The sequence below is a fragment of the Pseudonaja textilis genome, chromosome 2 (assembly GCF_049901715.1).
Source record: "Pseudonaja textilis isolate UNSWEBS1 chromosome 2, rPseTex1.2, whole genome shotgun sequence".
In the NCBI taxonomy this organism is placed as follows: Eukaryota; Metazoa; Chordata; class Lepidosauria; order Squamata; family Elapidae; genus Pseudonaja; species Pseudonaja textilis.
Window position 1 is genome coordinate 54,502,512 of NC_141991.1, and position 25,435 is coordinate 54,527,946.

The 25,435-nt window shown below is 40.8% G+C and overlaps 1 protein-coding gene across 1 annotated transcript in view; it reads right to left on the bottom strand.

Annotated features, from left to right (window-relative positions):
- The window catches only part of CFAP92 (cilia and flagella associated protein 92 (putative)), a 62,173-nt gene that overhangs the window by 17,902 nt on the left and 18,836 nt on the right, over window positions 1-25,435 (bottom strand). The window contains exons 9-14 of the mRNA XM_087923912.1: window positions 13,470-13,639; window positions 11,495-11,668; window positions 9,339-9,523; window positions 5,940-6,838; window positions 2,602-2,796; window positions 1,125-1,407 (exon numbers count right to left, since the gene is read on the bottom strand). Of these exons, the coding sequence (XP_087780038.1) occupies window positions 1,125-1,407; window positions 2,602-2,796; window positions 5,940-6,838; window positions 9,339-9,523; window positions 11,495-11,668; window positions 13,470-13,639 (1,906 nt within the window). The remainder of the gene's footprint in view (window positions 1-1,124; window positions 1,408-2,601; window positions 2,797-5,939; window positions 6,839-9,338; window positions 9,524-11,494; window positions 11,669-13,469; window positions 13,640-25,435) is intronic.

A 25,435-nucleotide genomic window follows, 5' to 3' on the forward strand; every position in this document is an offset into this window, starting at 1 on the left:
ACAAGCCTTGACGATACCAGATAATTCACGATTTGCTCCCAACAACTTTGCTATGTGCACTTCCCTTTTTAAACACGGTGTTCCCAGCTGCAGCTGATGAAGGGAATCAGGGCCCTTTCCTCCCCCATAAGTCACGCAACTCACGTTGCTCCCTTCTCCATTCCTCCCTGCATGCCCTAGGATGAAGAGGGGGTGGGCCTGGGTCTTCCTCTGAATTCCCTCTCCCCTGCTCTACCTCACCCCTGCTCTGCCCAGCTGGCCTTTGCCCTTCCCCAGTTTCTTCCACAGCCAAATAAGCCACACTCCCACTCCCTGTCAGCTGCTCAGCTTCCCCCTGTGAATCAGATTCCGACAGGGGCATGACAATAACCCTCTGAATGTCTGACCAAATAGGATGATGTGGTTGATGCCTGCACTAGTTTTAGCTCACAAGAAGAGAATCACTGAATACAGAAATAATTCACTAAATTATTCCAAAATCCATTAAGATTGAATACAGATTTATCTAAGTTCTGTGTAATGGATACATTACTGTTTCATGGGCTCTAATCTGCACGCTTAAGGAAGCAGTCTAGACTTACAGCCTAGAAGCAGTGCTAAAAGTAGTAGCACTCAACTTACAGTCACAACTGAGCCTGGAACTGCTGTCATTAAGAGATGCAATTCCTGGGTGAGTGATTCCCAATTTTACAATTTTTTTTTTCTAAGCACATTAAGGGAATCTGTCTTCCCCACTGATTTAGCTTGTCAGATATTCCCGTGGAAGGTCAAAAATAGTGTTCACCAGGATGCTGTAATCATCATAAATACATGCCAGTTGCCAAGTATCTGAATTTTAATCACATGACCACGGGCACACTGCAACAGCTGAGTGAAGACCGATTGTAAGTCCCTTCTTTTCAGCATCACTCAAACATCATTAAAGGTCATTAAAGAAATGATTTTAAGTTGAGAACTACCTGTATGTACAGCTGTACGTATTAAAACAACAAGGAATCTGCATAACAGAAGCTGGCATTTGGTGATCATCCCTACTCAGCATCACCAAAAATTCACCTTAATAAAATCTGTACAAGTTGCCAATTCTTTCTGCAAGGCAATTTTCACTGTTGCACTTCACCCACCTGGATATAGTTATGTGGTGCCTGACTTTCTTGTTCCTTTTTTCTCAGTACATACTTCTTATTGTAGTTATCCAAATGAGAATACCCATACTGTCTCATGCTTGAATGCTTTTCCATTTTATTGTTTGTTTCCAAGACCTCTGGGGGCTCCCTTACATACATGTCAGCTTTAGTCAAGGGAACTCCAAATTCCTGACTCAACGTTGTAATCATTTCTGATGAAGGCAAGAGATTGTAATGGACCACTTCCCTTAACTTCTTACTGTGGCAGATGAAATCAAGTCTACAGTGTGAAGAAAGAAAACGAACAACTGAAGATCAGTGTTGTAATTTAAATAAGGGAGCTATTAATTTGATTTTAACTTTACTACTGTTTTAAATTTTTTGCCTTAGCAGTACTATTAAAATCCAGATTGCATTCTTTTTAATAAATAAATCACATAGCAAGTTTACTTTGGACAAACAATCAGAACAGTGAAACCAAACAAACTGACAATGGATATATGCAGGGATGGGATTCAAATTTTTTAACAACCAGTTCTGTGGGCGTGGCTAAGTTGGTGGGCGTGGCTTGGTGGTCATGTTATTGGCTGGGCGTGGCCAACTCAACATCACTCACATTGAGGCACGCATCTCCTCACCTGGCCTCTCATAACTGTGGGGATGCTGCAAGTCGTGAGTGTGAAAAATGGTCATAAGTCACTTTTTTCTGTGCCATTGTAACTTTGAATGGTCACTCCACACAAGCAAAGTACCAGCAAAGGAAGGGAAAAAAACTCCAGAGAAGTTCCTGAGACAGGAAGTCTAGTCCTGCCAAGAATGTAATAAGGGTAAAGGGAGAGGCAGTTCTGTAAGCAACACCAGAATGTTTCCTTCCTGCCATCCTTCCATGATTAGGCCAATAATTTCTAACAACTGGTTCTCAAAACTGCTTAGAAAGTTAACAACTGGTTCCAGCGAATAGGTGCGAACTGGTAGAATCCCACCCCTGGATATATAATAGATTAACTACTATGTCTATTAACTACTATCCTTCCTCAATCTGATGTCTTTGCAGGTAAGCTTAGAACTTCACCAGTTGCGTTATGGAAAGTTGATATTAAATATTTATATTAAATATATTGTCCACCATTTTCTTTTCAACGTGTCAAACCCCTTGCAGAACTCGTGCTCCACTCTTTCCAGGTGAGTATTGGTGTCCTAATCAGGTCTCCTATAGAAAGTTCCAGGTAGCAACAAATCTCATCTGGACCAGGGAAGGATCAGATCATGTGTTCAAAGTAATGAATGATCATTCAGAGACAAAACAAGACCCACTTACATTCACCTGGATCAGGCTGAGACTACTTGGGACAGACCCACGGCTGCCATGGAGGCCATAAAATACGAGCCCAGCTAGACTCCCACACCAGCCACAAGATAAATCCTTACCATACTGAACTTCCAAATCCCCATAACTCGTATGCCAAAATCTAACCTGGAAAGAGCTTCAAAGCACGGCTGAGGAACCATGTCCCTGATATATATCAAAGGCTGCTTCATGAGGCTTGAAAGTGGCTTGCAGAGTCGGATATGAAGCAGGATAGCTTCAAGATCTATATACAGCCGCTTGTGAAAAGACAAGTGTGAATTATAGAATATCTGTAATCTCCCATGTTCCGTTTCATGCAACCTGTAAGATAGGAAATTGGACTATATTAACTTATAAATCCCTCATTTCTTCTGTTGAATTTGACTTTTAAAACAGAGGTACAAATCCTGTAAAATAAGTAATAAATCTCTGTACTGTATATCAGTTTTCTACAATGTTTCCACTAAAACTAATCTTGTGTATAAAGCAACAAGACACAAATGGCATTCCTGAAAAAACAAATTCCAGCAGAATAAATCACAGTATTTTTAAAGAACATAACTAAGTAAAAACTGCACCAACGATGGTTTACTCATCTGAAATGTACATTTCTCTTCATTTGAGGTGAATCTATATAATAAAAATTACCGGATGTTGAGCTGGGGAAACTGAAGCCAACTTAGAATTAGGAACCCTTCCAGCTGCTTCAGGCATGCCATTCACATGCAAACCTGGATCTTTGCTTGCAAAGGATTGCTGCAATAATTAACATCTAGCTACTGCCAAACTCAGCATATTTAGCATGCTGCAGAAATCAAGGCGAGACTATAAATAAAGCCCTCAACACAGCTTTCTTCCTCGTAACTGCACTAATGTTATGTTGGAATGAAATGCATTTTAACTCTACAAATATAGCAAATAGGCTCTACTCCTATCGTTGCACTTCCGATAAGGCTGATTAATTCTGATATACTACAACTGTATGTATGTGTGTATGGATGTATGTATAAAACAAAAGGTGTGCATCAAAAATCAGGTATAATATGAAGCTCTGGGCTTAAAAAAACATTCCCTTTGATGTGAATGAAAACAGGACGGCTCCGGTCACTTTAATACATTCAAGTATAGTCAGTGCTAAATATTGCGTCCTGTTAAGCTACATACATGTTGTGAAACATTCTGTTGGTTTTTAAAATAGTAATAGGCATAGGAATAACCTGGAGGGAGAGGACGAAGAGCTGCAATCAAAACAAAAGTCAGACAAAGGAAACTTGAGTGCATAAATGTAATTTTTGAGAAAGCCTCTTAAGACTTTATCTTCCCTAGTTTCCCCATGAAGATAAAGGGAGGGAGTGGGAACCTACATTCAGACTTACCGGGTCCTTTTACTGTAACCTTTTATAAAAGTAGTATTGTACTAGTATGCATGACTTTAGTTTACTAGTTTGGGCAACCTTAAAGAGCTGACAATATCCCAGTTAAATAAATATTTCAGCACTGAGGATCATCACAATATTTCCTGGCCCTGCACAATAACATCTTACTCAAAGTAGAAGAAAGCTAGCCTTTTCCCTTGTGGCTTAATTCCGTCTTGTACTGTCAAATTCTAATGTATCAGTGCAGCAAAAGCTGGTCTGTTTGCCTTTGCCTTTGACGGTGATGCATACTAAAGATACATTTATCCTTCTCCGGACTATGCAACTGAACTATGATTCCTGTATTTTTCGGAGTATAAGACACTCCAAGTATAAGATGCACCTAGCTTTTGGGGAGGAAAACAGGGGGGGGGGGATTGCCTCTGCCTCCCAGCAATTTTCCTCCTTGCAGCAAACAGCAAAGAGCCTGTTTCAGCTTCAGCACAGCCTGATTAGCCTAAGCGGCTGATTGTCAGTTGGATCAGCCTCCCGACGATCAGCTGTTTCAGGCTGCAGGGATTGCCATAGCCTATTGCCGCCTCCATATGCGCCATTTTCGGCCTCCATATCCAGTTTTGGGCGTCTGTGTGACCCGTTTTCAGCCTCTGTGCAACCCATTTTCTGCCCGTTCTGGGTAGCTGGGATCAAACTGCTTGTGCAAGTAAAGGTAAAGAAATAGATTTCTCCCGTTCCTTGGGTCTGACTCTAGGGGACGGTACTCAACTCTGTTTCTTAGCCATGGGAGCCAACATTGTCCAAAGACACTTCTTTGGTCATATGGCCAACATGACTATACACCCAAGTGCACAGAATACCCATTTATCTACTCACTTTTGCAGACTTTTGAAATGCTAGGTTAGCAGGAGCTGAGGCAGCTCACCTCATTGTACGACATTCACGTCTCAAACTTGGGCTATCAGCTTTCCAACTGACAACCTCAGTGTCTTTAATCACTGAGCCATCATTCCTCACCAAGTTACAAGTAAGCAAGTTAAACTAACATCCACATGCTTTGAGGCTTTTGCTTTTGAGAATTAGCAGAGAAATGCTGTGTGCTGTAAATGTACAAACTCAGTGTCAAAAGAATAGTTGAAATATATAGATGTCTAATGGTAAAATAAAGTATTTCCCTAATTAATAGAAGTATAGTAACTGCAACATGAAAGTTTTCATCCAAGGTATAATAGATGGTACTACAGCTTTATAGGACTCTTGTTCCTCCCAAACAGCTGAGTATTCTGGCAGATGATCCCAACTCCCTGAAGGGTGTCAATTTAGACTGAAGCTATGGGGAGGGAGGGAAAGAACTATGGGCTCCCTATCCACCCACCCTCCAACCCATATCTGAATTCTGAAATACATCCGGTCCCTTGATGCTTATACATTTGCTTTCAAGGAGCAATGGATACAATTGCAAACTCTGTACAATAAAATCTTATTGAGTTTGTCCCTAAGATTCATTGAGATTTATGAATTCCCCCCATTCTTAAGAAAACATGATTTGGATTCCTATCATACAAAATGGAGAAATAACCACTACTAAACACTGCTATTCAAAATATACAAATAACTCAAGAATTAGATGCATGATTGAAAGACAAGAGATGGTGATAGATAGAATTTCAAATGTCAGAGTAAATATAAAGGTAACAGTATCCTCAATCATCAATTCCTCCTGCATTTGTTCAAAATTCCTGTCTCTTGTACCCATATGAGCAGACAAAATATAGAAAGCTATCAATTTCTACAGCACCATTCTTTCTTTCTTTTTTCATGTTCAGGCACAGATTTCATTCCAACATACTGGTTCAGTATGCACAATTATTTTTTGAAAAGATCAGGATACATTCGAGCCACAATCTAGTACAAATCTATGGATTGGTCACCTATGAAATGTTCACAGGGTGAGCATTTGAAGAATCAGAGGCTCTTGGCATCACTTCTGAATTTTATCACTGTTACTATGTTAGGATGTGAAATCTTGTAAACTGCCTTCAGAAAGATAACTACAGAAAAAACTGGTTTTAATAGTAAAATGGTATTGATTACCTATCAATTTTTTTATTCCACATCCTCTTAATTGCTTTATTTCTGAAACCTTCCAGGATAAGAAGGTGAATGGACCCATCGATTATGTGAAACCCAGTAATAATATTTAGCCGAGAAATCTCTTCTAAGGAAAGTTTCTGATTCAATTTCAAAGTGTGAAGAGATTTTTGAGTTGTATCTATGGGATAGGAATCAAGTAGGAAAGCCTCTGAATTAATTTCTGTAATCTGTTGCATCAAATAATATAATAATGATGTATTATTATAATCAAAAAGATAAATGATACAGCCATATGGACAATATGCAGCAGCAGCATCTTCTTCCTCTGGAGGACCCAATGGTACACTTATTTCAACTCTCACTTTAAGATATGATTCTGCATTTATGTAATGCCCAATTGAAAGTTGAACAACTTGAGAGTCATCTGTTTTTTTAGCCCCTGGACTGGTATTTTGCCCATAGGATAGAGATGTATCTTGAATTGAGCAGCTGTGAATTGGTGCACAGAAATTCAAGGTTTTTTCACCTAGCAGTAAATCGTTCAAGTTGATTTTCGCTATTCCATATGGACTGTGAATATTTTCTTTGGCTGTAATGGTATTCTGGACCATGTATCTCGAAGTGACAGTGCTTATGTCACTTAGCTTGCTGTCTTCTGGTTCCTCTCCAAACAAAGATGGTGTCATCTTGAGATCTTCCATTTTCTTATCTCTGTCGTGAACTTCAATTTCTAAAGGTGGGCCTCTTAGGTATTCATTGAATTCTCCAGGGTCTAATGCTCCTACGAGAATCACATTGATATCTTTAAAGAAGACATCAGTTCCATGATTTCGGCCTTGTGTATAATGAGGACACATTTTGTAGAAAGTGTATTTGCAGTAAACAGGAAGGCAAGTTCTCTATAAAAGACAATAACAGTATAAATGTTCAGTATAAATATGACTTCTTGATTCTAAATGTATTAAGTATACAAATGTATTCCAAACACCTAATAAAATAACTTCAAAGTAATAACTAAAATCAAAAAGACAATCAAAAAGAAAACATCAAAGAAACTAAAGTAGAAAAAAAACACTTATGGTCTAAAAGGGAAGGCTGGAGGAAGAACAGTCCAAGTACACACACCTAAGCAAGGTTTCCCTAAACTAATATCACAACTACATCCATTTCTGAAAGTAATCTCCTGCTTCAGGTTTCAAACACACATACACAGTTGCTAGGTAAAGCATAAGCAATTTACTTGAATATGAACAGATAATCAAAGGTACATAAATGAGTCTCTGAAGATAAGGTAGTTTCACTTTCCACAGAAATATGCAGAAGAATAGTCAAAAATTCAAAACTGAGAGAGCCAAGCAAGATCAGCCTGTCCAAGGATGGAAGTTTTAGGTTTCTTACAGAACAGAAGGCATGGCCAAATACAGGAAATCAGACCACTGTTTCCAACAAGGAAACATAAGTCAAAGCTGCCTCTTAAATAAGGCTGAAGCCAGCTGTGTTTAAAGCATATATGGCCTTGATTGGCAAGGAGCCTGACTGAACATCTTTGCTATGATTTCCTCTGCAAGTCCTTCAAGTGCTTAGAAGCTGTACATAAACATAGCTATTCTGATTGTGCCTTTGTTTGATCAGCCTCAAGAGATTCCTGGCTCAATGTCTCCTGATGTTGGCATTCAACTGGTTCAACCAGAGTAGCTTCTCTGGACTCTTATCTGAGACCTAGGCATGACACATGGTGATAGAATATTAAGGTAAGCGCTTAAGTCACAAGTTTCTGTCTTGTCTAACACACTAATAGTATTTATTTATGAAACCCAGATCAGACTGGGGACTGAAATGGGATGTCACTAGTATGCTAACAATATACTTTTGTTTTCTTTTTCATCTGATTCAGGTGTGATGCTAGCTATTCTTAAATGGAATGAAAGGATCCTGACATCATTAATGTCGGGAAGTAGAAGAATAAATTCATAATGAACTAAGGGAGCAATGATTTAAGAGAATATTTTGTTCTTAACTTCAGGGACTTATCTGTTTTAGTGGAGGGAATAATTAGAGATGAATGGTTATAAATAGTTTGGAAGACAGCACAAGCAACAGACTATTAAGCAAGTAAATGGGAGAGAAATTGTTATCCCATCAGCAACAAGGCTCTTTAAAAAACAATTGGAACAAAAGACTGAGAATTATCAGAACTACAATGCAAAAACAGAATTCTATTCACTCTAGAATCTAGATCTAAATTGTGAAGGGCAAACAGAAGGAAATTCTACAGCATTTAAAATTCAGGACATCCCCCAATATAATGGATGATTGGTGTCAGCCAGTTGCAAGAGCCATCATGTTTCTCCAAGTGCCTCAATGACTCTCTAAGAGGATGCAAATGACCAGCTGTCTGCAAGGAGTATAAATCCTTCCATTCCCCACCATCCAGTCAGAGCTGAAGAAGCTTCTTGGATGAGAAGTAAAACATCTTCAAAGGAAAAACAAGAAAGTCCAGTTTCCTCCTGAAAAAGCACCTTTGGCACAACCATGACCTAGATGACTATGAATCTCTGTAAGATATACAGTAGATCCATAACTTAGGAATGAGTGTGAACACACCGGAGTAGTACCAATAAAGGAGAGTATTTGTAGTTCATGGTTGAAATGAGGGGTCCTTGGTACTCCCTGAGCTTGTTTTCTAGAAGATGTTTCATTACCCAAACTAGGTAACCAGATCATTGCTAATCCTGAAGTTTAGTTTATAAAAAAAACATCATTAGCAGTGATGAAGTTACCTAGTTTGGGCAATGAAACAAATGTCAATAAAACTACTAAGCTCAGAGAGCATTAAGGACCCCTCACACTGCAGCATGAATTATACATACAGGATATGAGAAGATTGGGGAATGAGAAGTCCTCTCCACACCCTAGGTCAAGTACAGAGTAGGATATAGAGTGGAAACAAAACAATAATAATGGCAGTATTAGAAAGAATTGAAATAGCTTTTAGTGAAAAAATATAGAAGGAAGAATTGAAGGTTCATGAAGATTCATAAATGATCTGAAGAACGAGAGCCAGGACAGAGAGGAGAGGAGGATGAAATAATCATTTGCTGGTTTGATTTAAAAAAAGTTAAGGATGCTTCATTCAAAGCTCTTTAAATCAGACTGAAAAACAATCAAATGAAAAATGGCCTTCAACAGTGGTCCCTATATTACAAAAGCCATAGTCAAGGTCCCCCCCTCCAAGAGAATAAAGGAGGCCAAGTGAATCTCCATGCATTACAAAAAATAAAGTTTTCTACCTTTCATTTCAGGATGTTTATATATTCCAGAAATAAAAGACACTTTAAAATGTATTGTTGTACTCCAGAATGCCCTCTATTATCACTATATAGAACCATAAAGGATTACCTGCAACTCTTCAACTGGAACAGGAGTATTTGGTAAACATTTTGCAGACTTAATCTTAATAATCATTGGGTTCAAGTCACGTTTGTGTTTCTCACTCATAATAGGTTTGTCTATAGCAAAACCTAAGTATGCTTCATTAAGTTTGGGGGAATTATCTTCCCATCGACTGGCTGTATAGTATTCACCTGCAGATGAAGAGAAGGATCTGAATTATTTATAACTGTTCAGGTTAAAAAACGTAAAATCTGTTATGTTGAGCCTGATCCTTGCTGTCTTTATGGATGAGACCATGTACATTTTTTTTTGCAAAAACACTAAAATGTATTGTCTCTGTTTGCTTCCCGGATGTTTTTCCCACCAGACCTTCTCTATCCTGTCATTCCTAAGAATTCCCCCAACCAATTATTAACTGGGGCCAGCCCTGTTTAGCCACCAAGTACAGCCACCTGCTGGGGCTGATTGAATGGCTGATACTAATGCAGCAAGACATTCTTGTTGCTGCTGAAAATATAAGTGGACCTCACCAGCTCTCACTTTTACTACTTAGGAAATGCCAAGAAGCAGAAAATAAAGAGATGCAAATTCTGATGCAGCTAGTTCAAGTTGCTTAGAAAGCACCAATATATAGGAAATAATAAAAGAGGAAGCGGGGAAGCATATGAAGCAATAGATTACTGAATTCAAAGATTTTCAGTCAAAAGCTTTCTTTGGGACCAATCAAGTAATATATACAGCATAGCTGGGACAATGATTCTTAGTGGCCTTCTTATCAAAGATGAATATTAAAACATATTTTCTAAGAACTACATAACAATATGGCTAGTCCAAGAATACAACTGGAATTCATCTAATGTGCCAATTGGTAACAAGGAGCTATGTATATGTAAAAGATATATTTATATTTTATGGTGATTAAATCATAATTAAAGACACGGGGGGCATGGAGGGGGGTCGAGCGCGCATGTGCAGGGAGAGCGTTGCATGCACATTGCATTATGGGTGCACATGTACGCACGCACTTTCGGCACACGACTAAAAGGTTAGCCATCACTGAGTTAGATATTACTATGGTGAACACTTGCAAGAAAATAAAGATTCAAGTAAATAAATGCGTTGTTAAATTACATTCCATATATATGGAATAATATAGATATAGAATTGTTTATTTTGAAAGAGCCTTGGATACACAGAGTGTGGATTCTTGCAAAAAAAATTAATTCAGTTTGCTTGGAAGACTGCAAAAAATTAAAACAATTAAAATGGTTGTGGAACAACCATGAGATAAGCTTAGATAACACGCTTCCATATCACCTAGGTTTTGCTGATTGCCTAAAAATTAAATGGAAATGACCAGGCTAATAATACTCTTTTGTTACTGAGGAATTTTAAAAAGGAGACAAAGCTGAAAAGTTCTACCGTAAACTGGTCTGTCCACATTTTCAATTTAGACTGCTTCCAAATCACTAAACTGTCAAAGATCAGAACACTCAGATTCACACACTATAAAAAAGATGTTGAGATTCTAGAAAGAATGCAGAGAAGAGCAACCAGGATGATTAGGGGACTGGAGGCTAAAACATACAATGAAGAGTTACAGGAACTGGGCATGGCTAGTGTAGTGAAGAAAAGGACCAGGGGAGACATGATAGCATTGTTCCAACATTTGAGGAGCTGCCAGAGAGGAATGGGTCAAGCTATTTTCCAAAGCACCTGAAGGCCAGACAAGGAATAATGGATGGAAACTGAACAAGGAGAGATTCAACCTGGAAATAAGGAGCAATTTTCTGACCATGAAAACAATCAACCAATGGAACAGCTTGCCCTCGGAAGTTGCGGGAGATCCATCATTGGAGGCTTTCAAAAAGAGGCTGGACTGCCACCTGTCAAAAATGGTGTAGGGTCTCCCACTTGGGTGGGGGGTTGGACTAGATGACCTGCAACGTCCCTTCCAATTCAGTTAATCTGTATCTGCACCAGGTGCAGGGATAGGCCATGCAACTCAAGCCCTGGCACTTTTTTTGTCCCTGATATGTACAGGAGGGTGGACTTGGATCACAATGCTATGCCTATCATCCTGCAAGTATTTATCTCCCTCCCTGATATTCCTTCATCGTATTCCCATTTTCCCTGTCACCCATCTCTGGAGAGAATAATACCTGCTAGAAGAGGGACAAGGTCCAGCTGCAAAGCAGCTATTCCAAACTTCCTTGCCTGGGCTGCCAGGGCAGCTGCTTCTTTATCAGCTGTTCTCTGAGCGGCTTGCTTTGCTTTCTTCTCACTTAAAATATTACTTTTTTGTGATGGTCTCCGCTTCTCTGAGTGAAGAAAAGCTGGAAAATTATAGAAATTAATTTATAATTTGGATAAAATTGATTTGTAAAGACAGAAAGGTGATTATTATATTGAGCTTCAATTTCATTGCCTCACAAACTGGAAGTTCAATCGTGACAACTGGACTTTTCTTTTGGGTTTGAGTCCAGTTGCCATCATTCAATTTCCTGACCACACTACCTGGATGACTGAGAATCTTCCTTGACACACTGCCTCACTATGTCTTACTTCTCTTCTCAGCTCTGCATAATGCTGCATGTCTTGAAAGGAAAGAACATGATGGACATACGTATATCTATGCAGCCCTGCAGGTACGTTAAAAATGGTGCATACAGAATGAAATCAGGAAGTCCTTGATGTGTCTTAATAAATTCTGAGCAGCAGTTCATTCATACATTATCTATGGCACAATACTGCAAAACTGTAAAGTTATTGTTAAGTATTACAGCTCAATTATAAGGAACTCTGGACACGTGAGAGTACAATACATTGGCTTTCCTTATTTTTCATTTGCTCATTCTTAATTCAGATTTTATCTTAATCTAACCTTGTCAAATATTGTTTTCAGTTGACTGAGCCAGATTGGATTGTTTTCAGTGCTTAAAAAAACAGAGCATCACAGAATTTACTTCATGAAACTCTTGATAGCTATTTGCTACCCATACTGAAGGATGCAGAAATGTGCTCTCAACCAAACAGTACACTTGAGTAGATTAAGCAATAGAACTTCAACTATTTACAGAACGGTAAGCAATTCCAGAATAAAGAAATATTTCAAAAAGTTGAAATACATCAGGAAACTGAACTGAGAAGTATTACGCATTCCAGTTTACGTCCTGCTTTGATTTAGTAGTTTTGCGAAGGGCTGCAGCCACTAACTCTCAAGGAGATATCCTTACCTGGTATCTTTTTCCTAAAAATGTGGCTTAGGACACTAGCCCACATGCCTTTGGGAGATCAATCTCACATGGTGTAAACAGAATCGAACTTTTGAATGAGTCACATGTAATGCATTTAGTGGAGGTGGAGATAAAAGTGGTGGAGATATTTTATGGCTCTGTAGAGCTCAGATCCTTAAGTGAAAGAAAATCAAACTAAAGGATTCTAACCCCGACTCCAAATATATATTTTGGAAGATTTACCCACCATGTTTCTCTGAGTAAAGTCAGCAATGTTGGTTTGTCAATACACTGCATAGGTAGTCTTCAACTTACAACTATTCATTTAGTGGCCATTAGCAGTTACAAGGGCATTGAAAGAAGTAACTTATGACCATTTTTCACACTTACGACCATTCCTACATCCATGAGATCAAAATTCAGATGCTCGGTAACTGACTCATATTTATGACGGTTGCAGTGTGCCAGGGTCACATGATCACTTTTGCAACCTTCTAAGAAAAGTCAATGGGGAAGCCAGATTCACTTAACAACCATTGTTATTAACTTAATACCTGCAGTGATTTATTTAACCAACTGTGGCAGAAAAGATCGTAAAATGGGGCGAAACTCATTTAATAACTGAATTGGTTAGCAAGAGAAATTTTAGGCTCAATTGCAGTCCTAAATTAAGGATTACCTGTATATTAAATTACTTGCCTTCCACATATCACCTACAAATTTGTCATTTAATACTGGTTAACATTCACTATTATCTTGCTAATATATTACCTTGAATAGATTTCTATGTCATTTAAAATTGCAATCGTAAATATATTCATCTGGAAAGAAAAAAAACTTCCAATGGCATTTGTTGCCTAGAAAATGTACAGAGTTGCATGAATCTCTATGACACACTCACCTGTAGACGCTCTTTCCTTTCTGTCCGAAGGTGATTTGCTCCCATCAATTTTTGTTAATGCTGAGTGTTTACCAGACAGGGACGTACGGTGTTTCTGTTTTATAACTTTAAAGTCCTGAATGGTTTTTTCTTTAAAAGAAGATTCTATGCTCCCATTAAAACTGACTGCACTTAAAAGGTAAAGAAGAAATAAAGCTCATGTTATCCAAAGGAAAATATTATATATTATCTATATTGCTGCTGGTGGAAAAAAACACCAATTAACAGTTCCACTTAAAGTAGAAATAAAAGGGAAATAATGCAGATGGCATTCTGAATTTTCTCTAAGATCTATCCATTTTCTTGACTATGGAAACTGAAACGCCTCCAACAGCCCCATCACCTCTCATTTAAACATGGCATTCTGTGCCTTTGTGGCTGCTGGGTCCATTGGTGACCGTGGAGAATAGAATCTCACTTGCAACTCTTGGTTTTAGTTCTTGTGCGTTAGATCTAGATTTTATAAGAGACGCATACATGGGAGCCTTTAACATTTATGGGACAGAGTAAGAAGAGAGCAACAGTAGAACAAAGTAGAAAGTAGAAATGGAATGGAACTGGTATAACTATTTTATAATTTTTCTCTGTAGGATCTAACTTGCTCAGAGCTTTAACTGATATGCTTTTCTCTCTCTCCAAACATTGTCAAGACTTGAAGCTCTTGCAAAACCCACAGCAGAACCTGCAGGACAGCCTATTAATTTTTTTAGAAAACCCACTTGTGAAATAAATATTTGCTAAACTTACGCCAAGAGTTGATGAATGTCCAACTGCTTGTATAAGGCCATATGGGAAGGTTGTCACACAAGGGCTGCACCATCCTGCATGTTCCTAACAATATTGTGGTACTTTGAGAACTCAATGAAAGCCGAGCCAATGAAAATCAGCTCAGTTTTTAATCCCAAGAAAACACATGAGAACATGTTTGCAGTACCTGCTCCAGGATGCAGGGCAAGGCACGTAGTTCTGGTAGGAATTATTACCTAATCCATCCTCCCTACCTATCCCTGGGACTCCCCTGTCACTTCAAGTCCTCTCCCATCCTTCTCTACTGTATTTATGGCGGTCCAAGCTTGCTTTATTCTTTCCCAGCCAAGGGAATGTTGGAAAGAAATGATAGGAAGAGATCCAAGTTTCTCTCTGTCTGCCCATCTGTCCTTCAACAGGAAAATGCTTTGAAAACCAATTACAGTTGAATAAAATGTGGCATGGGGAGAGAACAAAAGGGAAAGTTGTGTTGAAAACGGACTTAATCTGGCTAGGCTAGAGGCTGTGAGGAAAAAATCCTGAAAAAATTCTCCCCATGCAGCCATATGAGAGAGGTACTATAAACAGGCCACAGCACAGCATTTCACTTGCTCTTCCTTCTAAGCCCCATCCTGCTTCCCCTCCCAATCAGAGCTATTTTCAAGAGACCAGAAATAATTCTAGAAGCCATTCTAAATCTTCCTCCTTCGCCAGCTTTCTTTCTTCATCATAAAACGCAAACACAGCAAAGCTGAGGTGGTTAGCAACTATTTGTCTGAAATGGTATAGCGCAGGAGTCTCCAACCTTGGCAACTTTAAGACTTGTGGCTGAGGACTTCTGGGATCTGAAGTGCACAAGTCTTAAAGTTGCCAAGGTTGGAGACCTCTGGTATAGGGTTTCTTGCCAGAGAAAGGAATTAGAAAAAAAGACATCCACAGTCCTTTCAAACTCTGTTATTCTGTTTAAGCCAACAGCATTATGGACAGTTGTGGTGGTGAGAAAACAGTTGTGTGAATCTGAATGGGTCAAAAGGGCCCAAACATAAATACATTTGGTGGTAGGAAAAAACTGAAGAGAATGTAAGCGTCTTCCCCACTCTCAATCCCAATTTTAGAAATCAAAATCTAATTTCTTGAAGTTAAACAGCCGTTTCATTTCTTAAAATAAAAACAGTACAATCTAAAAAGTGAATGCAATTAATCTTCAGTCAGAATAGAAATGGTATGCTTAAGTTGCCTGTATCTCATTATCTGCATGTAATGATCGATGTGAATAGGAAAAAAATAGGCCACTGATGGCTTCATTTATATTAGTAATTGAAAATGAATTCAATAGTAACAAAAATAGTCAAGTGTTCAGATTCAGACATAGAACTGATGAACTTTGTGGTTATTTGGAAACACATTGTCATCTATTGCAGGCAAAGGATGACCATTGTCATCTATTAATTGCAGGCAGTGGGACACAGCACTCTATGTGTTACCACCCCATTAAGATTATTGCTGGAACCCAAGGAAAAAGGATGAGAGACCTGACTACTCTGCATCTTCCATACCTGCCAAGCTCACCCCAGGTGCATTCACCCCTTAAGCTGAATGCTAGCAACGTATATATTCCTGGAAATACATGTGCAAACCAGATGCTATAGGCTGGCTCAATAACAGCTGTAATGCTCAACCTTCAAGCTAGTTCTATAGTGGTGGAAAGGAAAGATCAAAAAATAAGATTCTCTATCATTTGTTTTTTTATCAACTGAATGATTTGTATATTCATGACAAATAAAGAGTTTGTTTATCATAAAAACAGAGACATTTTATTGTCCCACTGCATTTTTAATGCCTTGAAATATCAAATTTTTTCTTCTTATTTCTCTTCAATTTGTAATATTTAAATATTTTTGCTTTTGCTAAAAGTTTGACATAAAATACAATTTTGCTGTTAATTGCTCTTTGGCTTTTCTATAAACATTGAAGAAAAAAACTATCTGCTGCTTTAAAAGATTATTTCTGGAAATCCATGTTTTTCTCCAGGTATGACAAAACTAATCCTATAACCTAATAATTACCCTGAGGAGGTTAATGCAAGACAGACCAGCTCAGATTATTCTCATGAACATAATTTGGGAAGAGAAATATGTAGACCAGCGTTCTCTCTTTTTCTGACCTCTTTCCTCTATATAAAAACAACTTCAGCTCACACTCAGCACAGTAGACTTGTGAAATCTATTAGATATGTGTGTGAATGCTGAAAACACTTAAGAGGGTTGTGAAATTGTAGAAAGTAAGGAACATGACCTGCCAAATCATTTAACAAACCTACAAGGGGGGAAAATGTGGCTTAAGTCCAAACAAGAGAAAGAATGCACAAAAGACTTGTGTGATACTTCTTTAATTCACATGAGAATTGGGGTCATAGTGATGGTATTGATTGCTAGTGACATAAGTTTGATGTCAACCCCACTATGTAAAGCAAACCAATAAATCAATTCAATAGCAAGCTAAGTCTATTTATAAATAGTAACAGAATCATGCATATCTCTGTCAAGGTTATCTCCCTTACTCTACCAGAAACAGCCACTCCAAGTCTCTGCATGACTATGACTCTCAGGAGAAGCTCCAGAACAGAACATTTGGGAGTATAGCCTAATCAACTAGACAATGAAGAATTTATAGCAGTAAGAGTTAGAAAGCTTGTCACACATTTGAAAGCACTGGTAAATGAACAGCTTCTATCAACATGCCAGTTTAGTTTAATGGTTAAGAAAGCAAGAGGCAGTGACTTCTGGTTTCCTCATTCTAAAAGAGACCACCCCCAAAAATAACCATACTTGGAATGCATACTCCATTTTATAGATATGAGGTATAAATGCATATGACAGGTTAAATCCATTTCCACTAACCCTCCTCTGATTTCTATCTACACCAGTCATTTGATAAGGGCTAATAATGAAATAGGTAAGAGTCTCTGACACTTCAAGAACATCTTTAATAGCTCATCAGCTATTGAATTATTTTAAGCAGGAGTTAGTTTTCAGCACTCAGCTCAGAATAACTAGAAGAAAATTTGTTTGCAGCAATGAAGGCACATTTCTACACTGACTGGCATAGTATTATTTGCAATGCAAGTGTGATAAAAAAAGCTGTTTCCTTTGGCAACAAATCTTATTACTGTCAGATTTTCAGAAATGTCAAACCCACATCATCCAAATTATTTACCAGGAATGTTTTAAAGTTATCTCCTTGGCAACATTAGCTTGTAACATGTCTACAAAAATGGGATTATAGGATTGTAATACATTGCTTATAGTTATCATTAACTGTTAACATGTGGGAATGGATTGTTATCCTGCTGGGGGAAAAATGAAAAAAAAATACATTAGGAAAAATGCAAATATGTGACTAAGAAACATGTATTTGATCTACCAAGAAAGAAATTAAGCTATATTTAAAATAAGAAACGTACTAAATCAAATCTTAAAACGGCAACAAGCCTCAGCATTATTTTATAAAAAAAAACCCACACAAAATAATTTTAGCACCTTGAGTTCAAGATCCCTCTATCTTTTTCATTTCAAAATGAGAAGTATAATCTGATGATCTAAATGTGAAATGATGTAACATCTTTCCCTCAATCTCAGAAAAAAAATGACAGAAATTTCCAGAGTAAAGGCAAACTGACTTAAAGGGAACAGCTATTTCAAGCGTCTGTATAAGCTGCTGTTCTTTCTGTTTTAGCTTACACACTTTTTATTTATTGTGTTCTGTGTTTGCTAAATTTTATTGATTTTATATATGAAAGCTATGAAAACAATACTGCCATACATCAAAAACATCTCAGAAACATCCAGATTATTACAATGAAAGCCCTTCAAAACATCTTAAGTAAACCAAAGGATGCAGGAGCACAAGAAAAAGAAAGAAATCATCTACAATATAAGATATATAAGATTCTTAACAGCCATTATATAACAGCCAAATGTGCAGAAGACTAGCAGAGCGCATCCATGAACATTAATCAATCAGAAGACATGATAAACACTCAATGTCACAATATTAATTTTAACTGAGAAACGTGACCATCCTAGACCAAGTTATATTCAAAAAAGACCAGGGAATTCCTGGAAGCTTGGCATTCAGGCAAATAGATACATTTACACACAATTCAAAAAATACAATAAAACAGATAATTCCAGAACACAACCTACACTTGGATAAGATAGCTAATAGGAAATTTCCAAAAGTGATTAAAAAGTGAGGCTTGCAAATGTAGTGCCCTTTAAAAAATTCCCCTTGTGGTTGAAAGTGCTGAAATCCAGGGGTGGGCTTCAAAAGTTTCAGCAATGGGTTCTCTGCCCAGTTGCTGGGTGGCCATGGTGGGGGTGGCCTAGTCAGCCTCCTGCACCATGGTGGGTGGCATTTTCACCCTCCCCAGATTCTGGAAGCTTTCCTCAAGCCTCTTGGAAGGAAAAAAATGCCAGCAGCGATGAAGAGGTTCCCGAGGAGCCTGTGCCAAGTATGTGTGCGCGCAGGATTGCTCATAGGAAAAAGCAGCTGCAATAGCATAGGCGACTCAGGAGTAAGGCTGCAAGGTAATGGCCCCTCCTTCAAGAAGATAAAAGCCAGCTGGGAAGTGAACGTTCTTTGCAGGAGGCAAAAATGTTTTGAAAATCCAGCCTCATGGACATTGTAGTATCTTAAGTTGGTATTTGAAGACTCTTGTGTTATAAAATATTTCTTATCTGTTGCTTTTGGCAGCCTTGCAAAAAACTGGCAAGACTCACTCTTGTCGGAGCTAATTAGTTGGAAGCAGCCTTTTATCTGTGAAGAAACAGGATTCATAGATGAAACACTGAAAGGTTGTGCTGCTGCCTTTGTCTTGTGTTTGCTCTCTTGGAACCAGGTTTGGGTCAGAACATGGACGGGGCCAGCCAGGGTGGGATTTGGGTTGCTGAACCAACCATAACATTAGCAACTGGTCTGCCTGAACCCAGGCGAACCCATAGCAGCCCACGTCTGCTCAAAGCTGGGAAAGACCCCTGCCCTGCAGTCTTCTCACAAGGAGCAGCCCTCCAAAGGACATATGGGAGATTGTCCCTCCTCTTATTCAGACAGGTTCTAAAGAACTAGTGTACCCTGGCCACTACTTTAGTAAATTATTTTGGTCTTTGCCACAGTCATTGACTCCACTTTCTTTCCTTTTTGTAAAGTTTTTTTTTTACAACAAACATACAGACAAAACATAAAAGCATAAAACATAAAAGCATAAAACTTTCAATTATATACATGCAGTGTGTCAGTTGGTTACAATCTTTTGTGCTATCCTTTTTTTTTACCATTACTCACAAGTTGTATAAATTCTCACCTTACCAATCTAACTTGTGCTTATGTAATATCAATTATTAATCATTCATTTGACTAAACTATTTTTCCATCATTCTATACGAGATTCTAAATTTCATTATGATTTAATCTTATACATTAATCCAATGGTTATATATTTTATATTGTATTCTATATCAATCTATTAACTTTATTGTGAAGCTTGATAATCTATTTCTTTACCATGTCTTTTTATCTAACCATTGATAAAATAAATCCCATATCATATTAAATTGTTTAATCTTTTTGTTCTCTAATTTCAAATGTCAATTTACTCATTTCGGCACAGTCCATGATTTTCTTAATAATTTCCTCCTGCATAGGTATTTTTTCGTTTTTCCAATTCTTAGCAAATACAATTTTAGCTGCAGTTAATTGACTCCACTTTCATACAGATGTCTTTACACTGCCATGACTTCCCCTGAATCCCGATATTACATCTGGGCTGCTTTATTAATATTTTTTTAATTGTAATCTTTATATTGTTTATTTTTGTTTTAATAATTATGCAATCTATCCATTATCGGATCAGTGTGCAAATTTAAAAAAACAATAAATAAATACGAAGTCAACAAGTTCCAAATAAATGCAAAATCCCATCTATCTACAACTTTTTGCATGGAGATGAGTGGCTTTTCAGGACAGCAGACAACAAACTGACAGAAAATGTCACAATTAATTATATTTATATAGCTGCTCATCTCACATAAGGACTTTGGATGGCATAGACAATAAAACAATCCAAATAGATAGAAACCAATCAAAAATACAACCAAAACTATATTTAAAAGATGAAAACAACCAAAATAGAAAAAAAAGCATCTGAAACAAAGAGTATTATGTAACCCTTTTAGCAGGTTCCTGTCTATCATGGGATTCAGGCCAGTTAACAAAACTATTTTTTGAGGGTCTTCTGGAAGACCAACCGGGTTGGTCTCAGACTTAATAATACATAATAAACCTTTATTATCAATGCACAACATGCATACAATGAAATAGGTTGAGATTCCCTTAGTGTTTACCTTTGAGGAAGGCTTTCCCAAAGTGTGGAGCCACAGCAGAAAAACAATTTACTCCTAGGTCCTACTCAATAAAACTCCCTGGCTAATAGGATTCATAACATGCCATTTTGGCTAGAATGGGTGGATATAACTGGGAGAAGCAGACCAGAAATAACTTGGTCCCATGCCATGTATGACTTTAAAGGTAATAGCCAGCAGCTTGAATTGGATCTGGAAGCAACAGCAATAGCACTTAGACTTATATACCACTTCACAGTGCTTTACAGCCCTCTTTAAGTCCTTTCTAAGCAGTTTGCAAAGTCAGCATATTGCTCCCAACAATCTGGATCCTCATTTTACCAACCTCAGAAGGATGGAAGGCTAAGTCAACCCTGAGCATGTGAGATCAAACTGCCAAACTACTGGAAGTCAGCAGTCAGCAGAAGTAGCCTGCAGTACTGCATTCTAACCACTGCGCCACTATGACTCACCAAGCACATGGAAAACCAATGCAACTTGTGGAGCAGAGGTGCAATGTATACAATTCTTGGAGAACAATAGAATAACTGTGCACACCACTGCATTCTGCACGAGCTGAAGCTTCTGGATAATCTTAAAGAGCAGGCTGCTAATTGGCACAAGGAGAGCTCTTGGTGAAGAAATGACCTCAAAGCAAACTGTTTGTCTTAAGTCTAGAATACAGAAAATTATCCACTAAAGGGGGTAAGGGTGGTGATGAGCCTGGAATAGGTAAACATTGAAAGAGTTAAATGTAGAACCCAGAAAGAAAAAAAGCAAAGAACCTTAGTTGTTAGATGTAAGGAAGAATTGACATAGTCCTTTGGCAGTTATAGCAAATTAGAGCCAGTACCACCTGCTTGGAAAAACTGAGAAGTGCAAAAGTATCATAAATAATACGTAAACCGCAGAAACTTTATCTTGTTTTATTATTGCTGTATAGATGTAGGTGCATATACATAATCTTGTAATAGATGTAGTTAGACAGCAAAGACACGTCTCCACATAAATTGGTGTAGAAAGGACAGCAGAAAATGTATGCAAGAGTCCCTGGTTCATTCTAATTGCAGTGACAGTATCTTTCAGTGTATGGAGTCTAAATTTCCATCTAGTAGTAAGACACTGAAACAAGCCAAAGCAAAGTTTCTACGGTGTGGTGGGAAAATAAGGCTGAATAAATACAGTAGTTTGTGAATATAAAAGGTTTCCAAACTGAAAGTTGGTTGGAACACCCAGATCTATCTGCTGTATGATATCAAAGACAGATTTCACCTTTAGAGTGAAAGGGGCGTTGGTTCTTACCTGATACGCTTCTTTTCATGGAGCTGTCGAGAGCGTCCAGGTTGGGAGGAGCTCCAGTCTCGGCTCTCACAGGCTGAGCTTGAAATTGAGGAACGCCCCTCACCATCACATGGTCCTCGGGCGCTCCCCAGGTTTTTGCGCAGACGAGAAGGAAGGTCCTGTTCTCATCACACTCAGGAAAAAAATATATTAGATTGCTCGGTCGAACAGCAAGGTTTCCCACCAGACGGCCTACGGGTGGGGCTGGACGCTCTCGACAGCTCCATGAAAAGAAGCGTATCAGGTAAGAACCAACGCCCCTTTTCCATAGAGCTGTCTCGAGCGTCCAGGTTGGGACATACCAAAGCTTGGCTAGTCCTGCGGGTGGGCCCCCGTCTGGTATAGAATCTCTCCTGGAACCCTGATGACCCGCTGGAAGGCATGCCCAACAGGAGAACCCCCTGGAGATTGGAATGTCTCAACAAGGGGGCCTAAAGAGGAGGCGGAGCTGTCCAGAAGGCAGTCCCGCCAAGGAGGCCAACAGATGTGTACTGGAACCGTGATTCAAGAGACTGGGAAGATCGACCCGTGTTGGGAATTCCCCTGGGAGAACCCTAGGACAGAGAGGTGGAGGGGAGACGCAGAGGAGCCCTAAAACTAGAGACCGGGGGAACACGGCAATGGACTACCTCCATGACCCGGGGAACCAATTGCCTGGACGTAGCGAGTTCCCAAACAGCGGCCTGTCCTGGGGGGAGCCAGATTCGGTTCCGCCCAACGGCGAGGCGGACGACTTTGCTCAAGGACCCAGCTGGCCGAGGGCCGCCTTGTCTAGGGATAAAAGTAGTAGTGAAGGCTAGAGATCTGTGTGAGGACCGGGAGCGCAAGGAGAAACCCCAGCTAGCATTGGATGGGGGTAGATGTGTTGCCGACCAGTTGCCCAGGGCAGGGTGAAGAGGACAAGAGTGCTCCTGGGGTAGGAGCCTGTTGCAAGCAGGGGTTAAAGGTCGGAGTAGAGATTGGCCTTCTCGCACTCCTTCCTCTCTCTCTTTTTTTTTTTTTTTTTAAAGGCAAGCGCCTGGGGACGACTGCATTATCGGGAACGACGGAACGAGCCTCTCCCGGATCCCCGGGAGGGCTTCCTGGAAGAGTTACCTCCGGACCCATCCGGCTCCGATCGGTAGGGAGATCTGTAGGGAGAGGATCGGTAGTATCTGGAAAAGGAGGAGGAACGGGAAGAACCCTGGCGAGGAGAGGGAGAGGAACCTCTGAAGTCAGACCTCCTAGAAAGGGAAGGGAGGTACTTGCGCTTGTTCCGGGTCTCGGCCAGGAATGGGTCGAGAACCGGTCCAAATAGCTTCCCCCCAGAGATGGGGGCTGATGCTAGCTTAGCCTTGTTTTTAACGTCCGCTTGCCAGTGGCGGAGCCAGAGTAGACGGCGGGCGGTGACCTGGGACGAGATGGCCCTGGTGGAAAACTTTGCCGCCTGGAAGGTGGCGTCTGACGAAAACTCGGCCGCGGCCAGGATCTTGGCAATGTCCTGGTGCGCCCTGAGATTGGCTGCGGGAACATGCTGCTTGAGCTGCTGGAGCCACTTGATGGAAGACCTGGTGAAAAAAGACGCGGCAATGGAAGCCCTGACTGCCCAGGCGTCAGAGAGGTGAGCGCGGCACAGGGCCAGTTCAGCTCGTTTGTCCTCGGGCTGGAGAGCCTCGAGTGAGTCGCTGGGAGTAGAGTGGGAAGCCAGGCCTACCACGGGCTCGTCCACGGGGAGGATCGAGCAAGGTGGAGAACTGCGGTTCCAGGTTAAAAACCGCTTGTCCTGGGCATTGGGGGAGGAGGGGGCCCCGAGGAGGCCAACTGCCTAGAGACCATGTCTGAGAATATGGGCGGGACAGGGATCACCTCAGTTTCCACCACGGGCTGAGAGAAAAGAGAATCGGGAGGAACCCCTGCCGCTGCTGGGTTGGGTGGGGGAGGGGGGTTCAGGCCCGAGGTAGTCCTGGCTTTGAACAGGAGGGACCTAAATAGGTGCGGTTTAAAGAGCCCTAAAAACGCGGGCTGGCCTGGAGAGAGGCCCTCGTCCTCCGACATGTCCCCCTCTAGAGGGCCTGTTCCCGAAAAGAGTTCGCTGCCTATGAGGGACCCCATGTCGAGGTCCTGCTCGTCCCCAAAGAGGGTAGGGTCCCCGGGTTCTTGGGCCTCCATCCCCTCCATCTCCAAAGGTAAGGTTAAGTCCCCTTGGGGAGTTGCCTGACCATGCGAGGCCGCTGATCCTAGGGCCTCGGGGGCCGCAGGCCGAGGAGCCAGACCAGCCAACTGCTGCATCTGTTGCGCTACCCTTTGCCGGATGGCCAGCTCCATAGCCTGCATCAGGTTTTCGGGTATTTCCACCATGGGGGGTGGGTGAAACTCCTCCGGGTGCGGATCTACAGCAGTGGTGGGCAAGGTGACCTCAGGGGCCTGTCCAGGCTGTGAGGAAGAAGCAGAAGCAGGAGAGGAGGGGAGAGGAGGATGGGTGGAGGTTGATGGAGCGGAAGGGTCCCGGGACACAGAGCTTGACTCGTGAGAGCGTCTGTCAATCTCCCTTTCGAGGGCCCTGTGTCGCCTGAGGGCATCCCTTTGGGAAGCTTTGGATGGTTCCTGTGCCTGTTTGCGCAGGTGGTGGGATTTAGCCTTGGCCTTCAGAGAAGTGCCACGAGAGGTATTGTCGTCTGCTATCTGGAGAGGAGAGAAAAAAGGGGAAAAAAAATTTTTTTTTGGTTAATGCGAGGCGGTTAGCGGGTCTGGGTATGGCCTAAGCAGAGGCTGGAACTCCCAGTGCTCGTATCGCACCCCCTTTTTGTCAAGGCAACAGAGTTGTTCTGCAACGTGTTGGGAAGTAGGGCCTAGCCCGGGGGCCAGTCAGCCAGAATAAACGCCAAGCTGTCCCTGCCGGGCGAACCGGGGAAGGGACATGGCAAGCAACTAACTCCTTTGTTGGGGAGAGAGTATGAGCCAGAGACCAAGGCAGGATTGCAAGGTATTTGAGCAGTCCCCGGATCTGCCCAGGAGTCAGGGAAACAATGCGGCCTACTGGTAGGCCTCTGACAAGAGCCAATGACCCTGGGGCCGCAGGCAGAAGGAAATAATGTAAGCTGTAACCAGGTCTGGATGCGGCCTACGTGGAGGCCGGGAATCCCAGCGCACGTTCCGCGCCCCCCTTTTAGTCAAAAAAATTTTTCTGTTTAAAAAAAGAGGTTTGGTACGAACCAGGGCCTAGCCCAGAGACCAATCAGCCAAAAGGTGAACGCCAGGCAGCTACCCCTGCCGGACGGACCGGGGAAGGGGTGGGGGGGGGGCAGAGCTGCTACCTCGCCTGCTGGGGAAAAGGCTGCAGGGCCAACGGGCCCTATTTCTGCAGGAGGCCTGTCAGTAGAATGAAAGACAGGCTGAGACGTGGGAGTCCCAGGCTGCCTAATGATCAGTTAAGGCTGCGGCCTGTAAAAGGGCCTCTAGTAA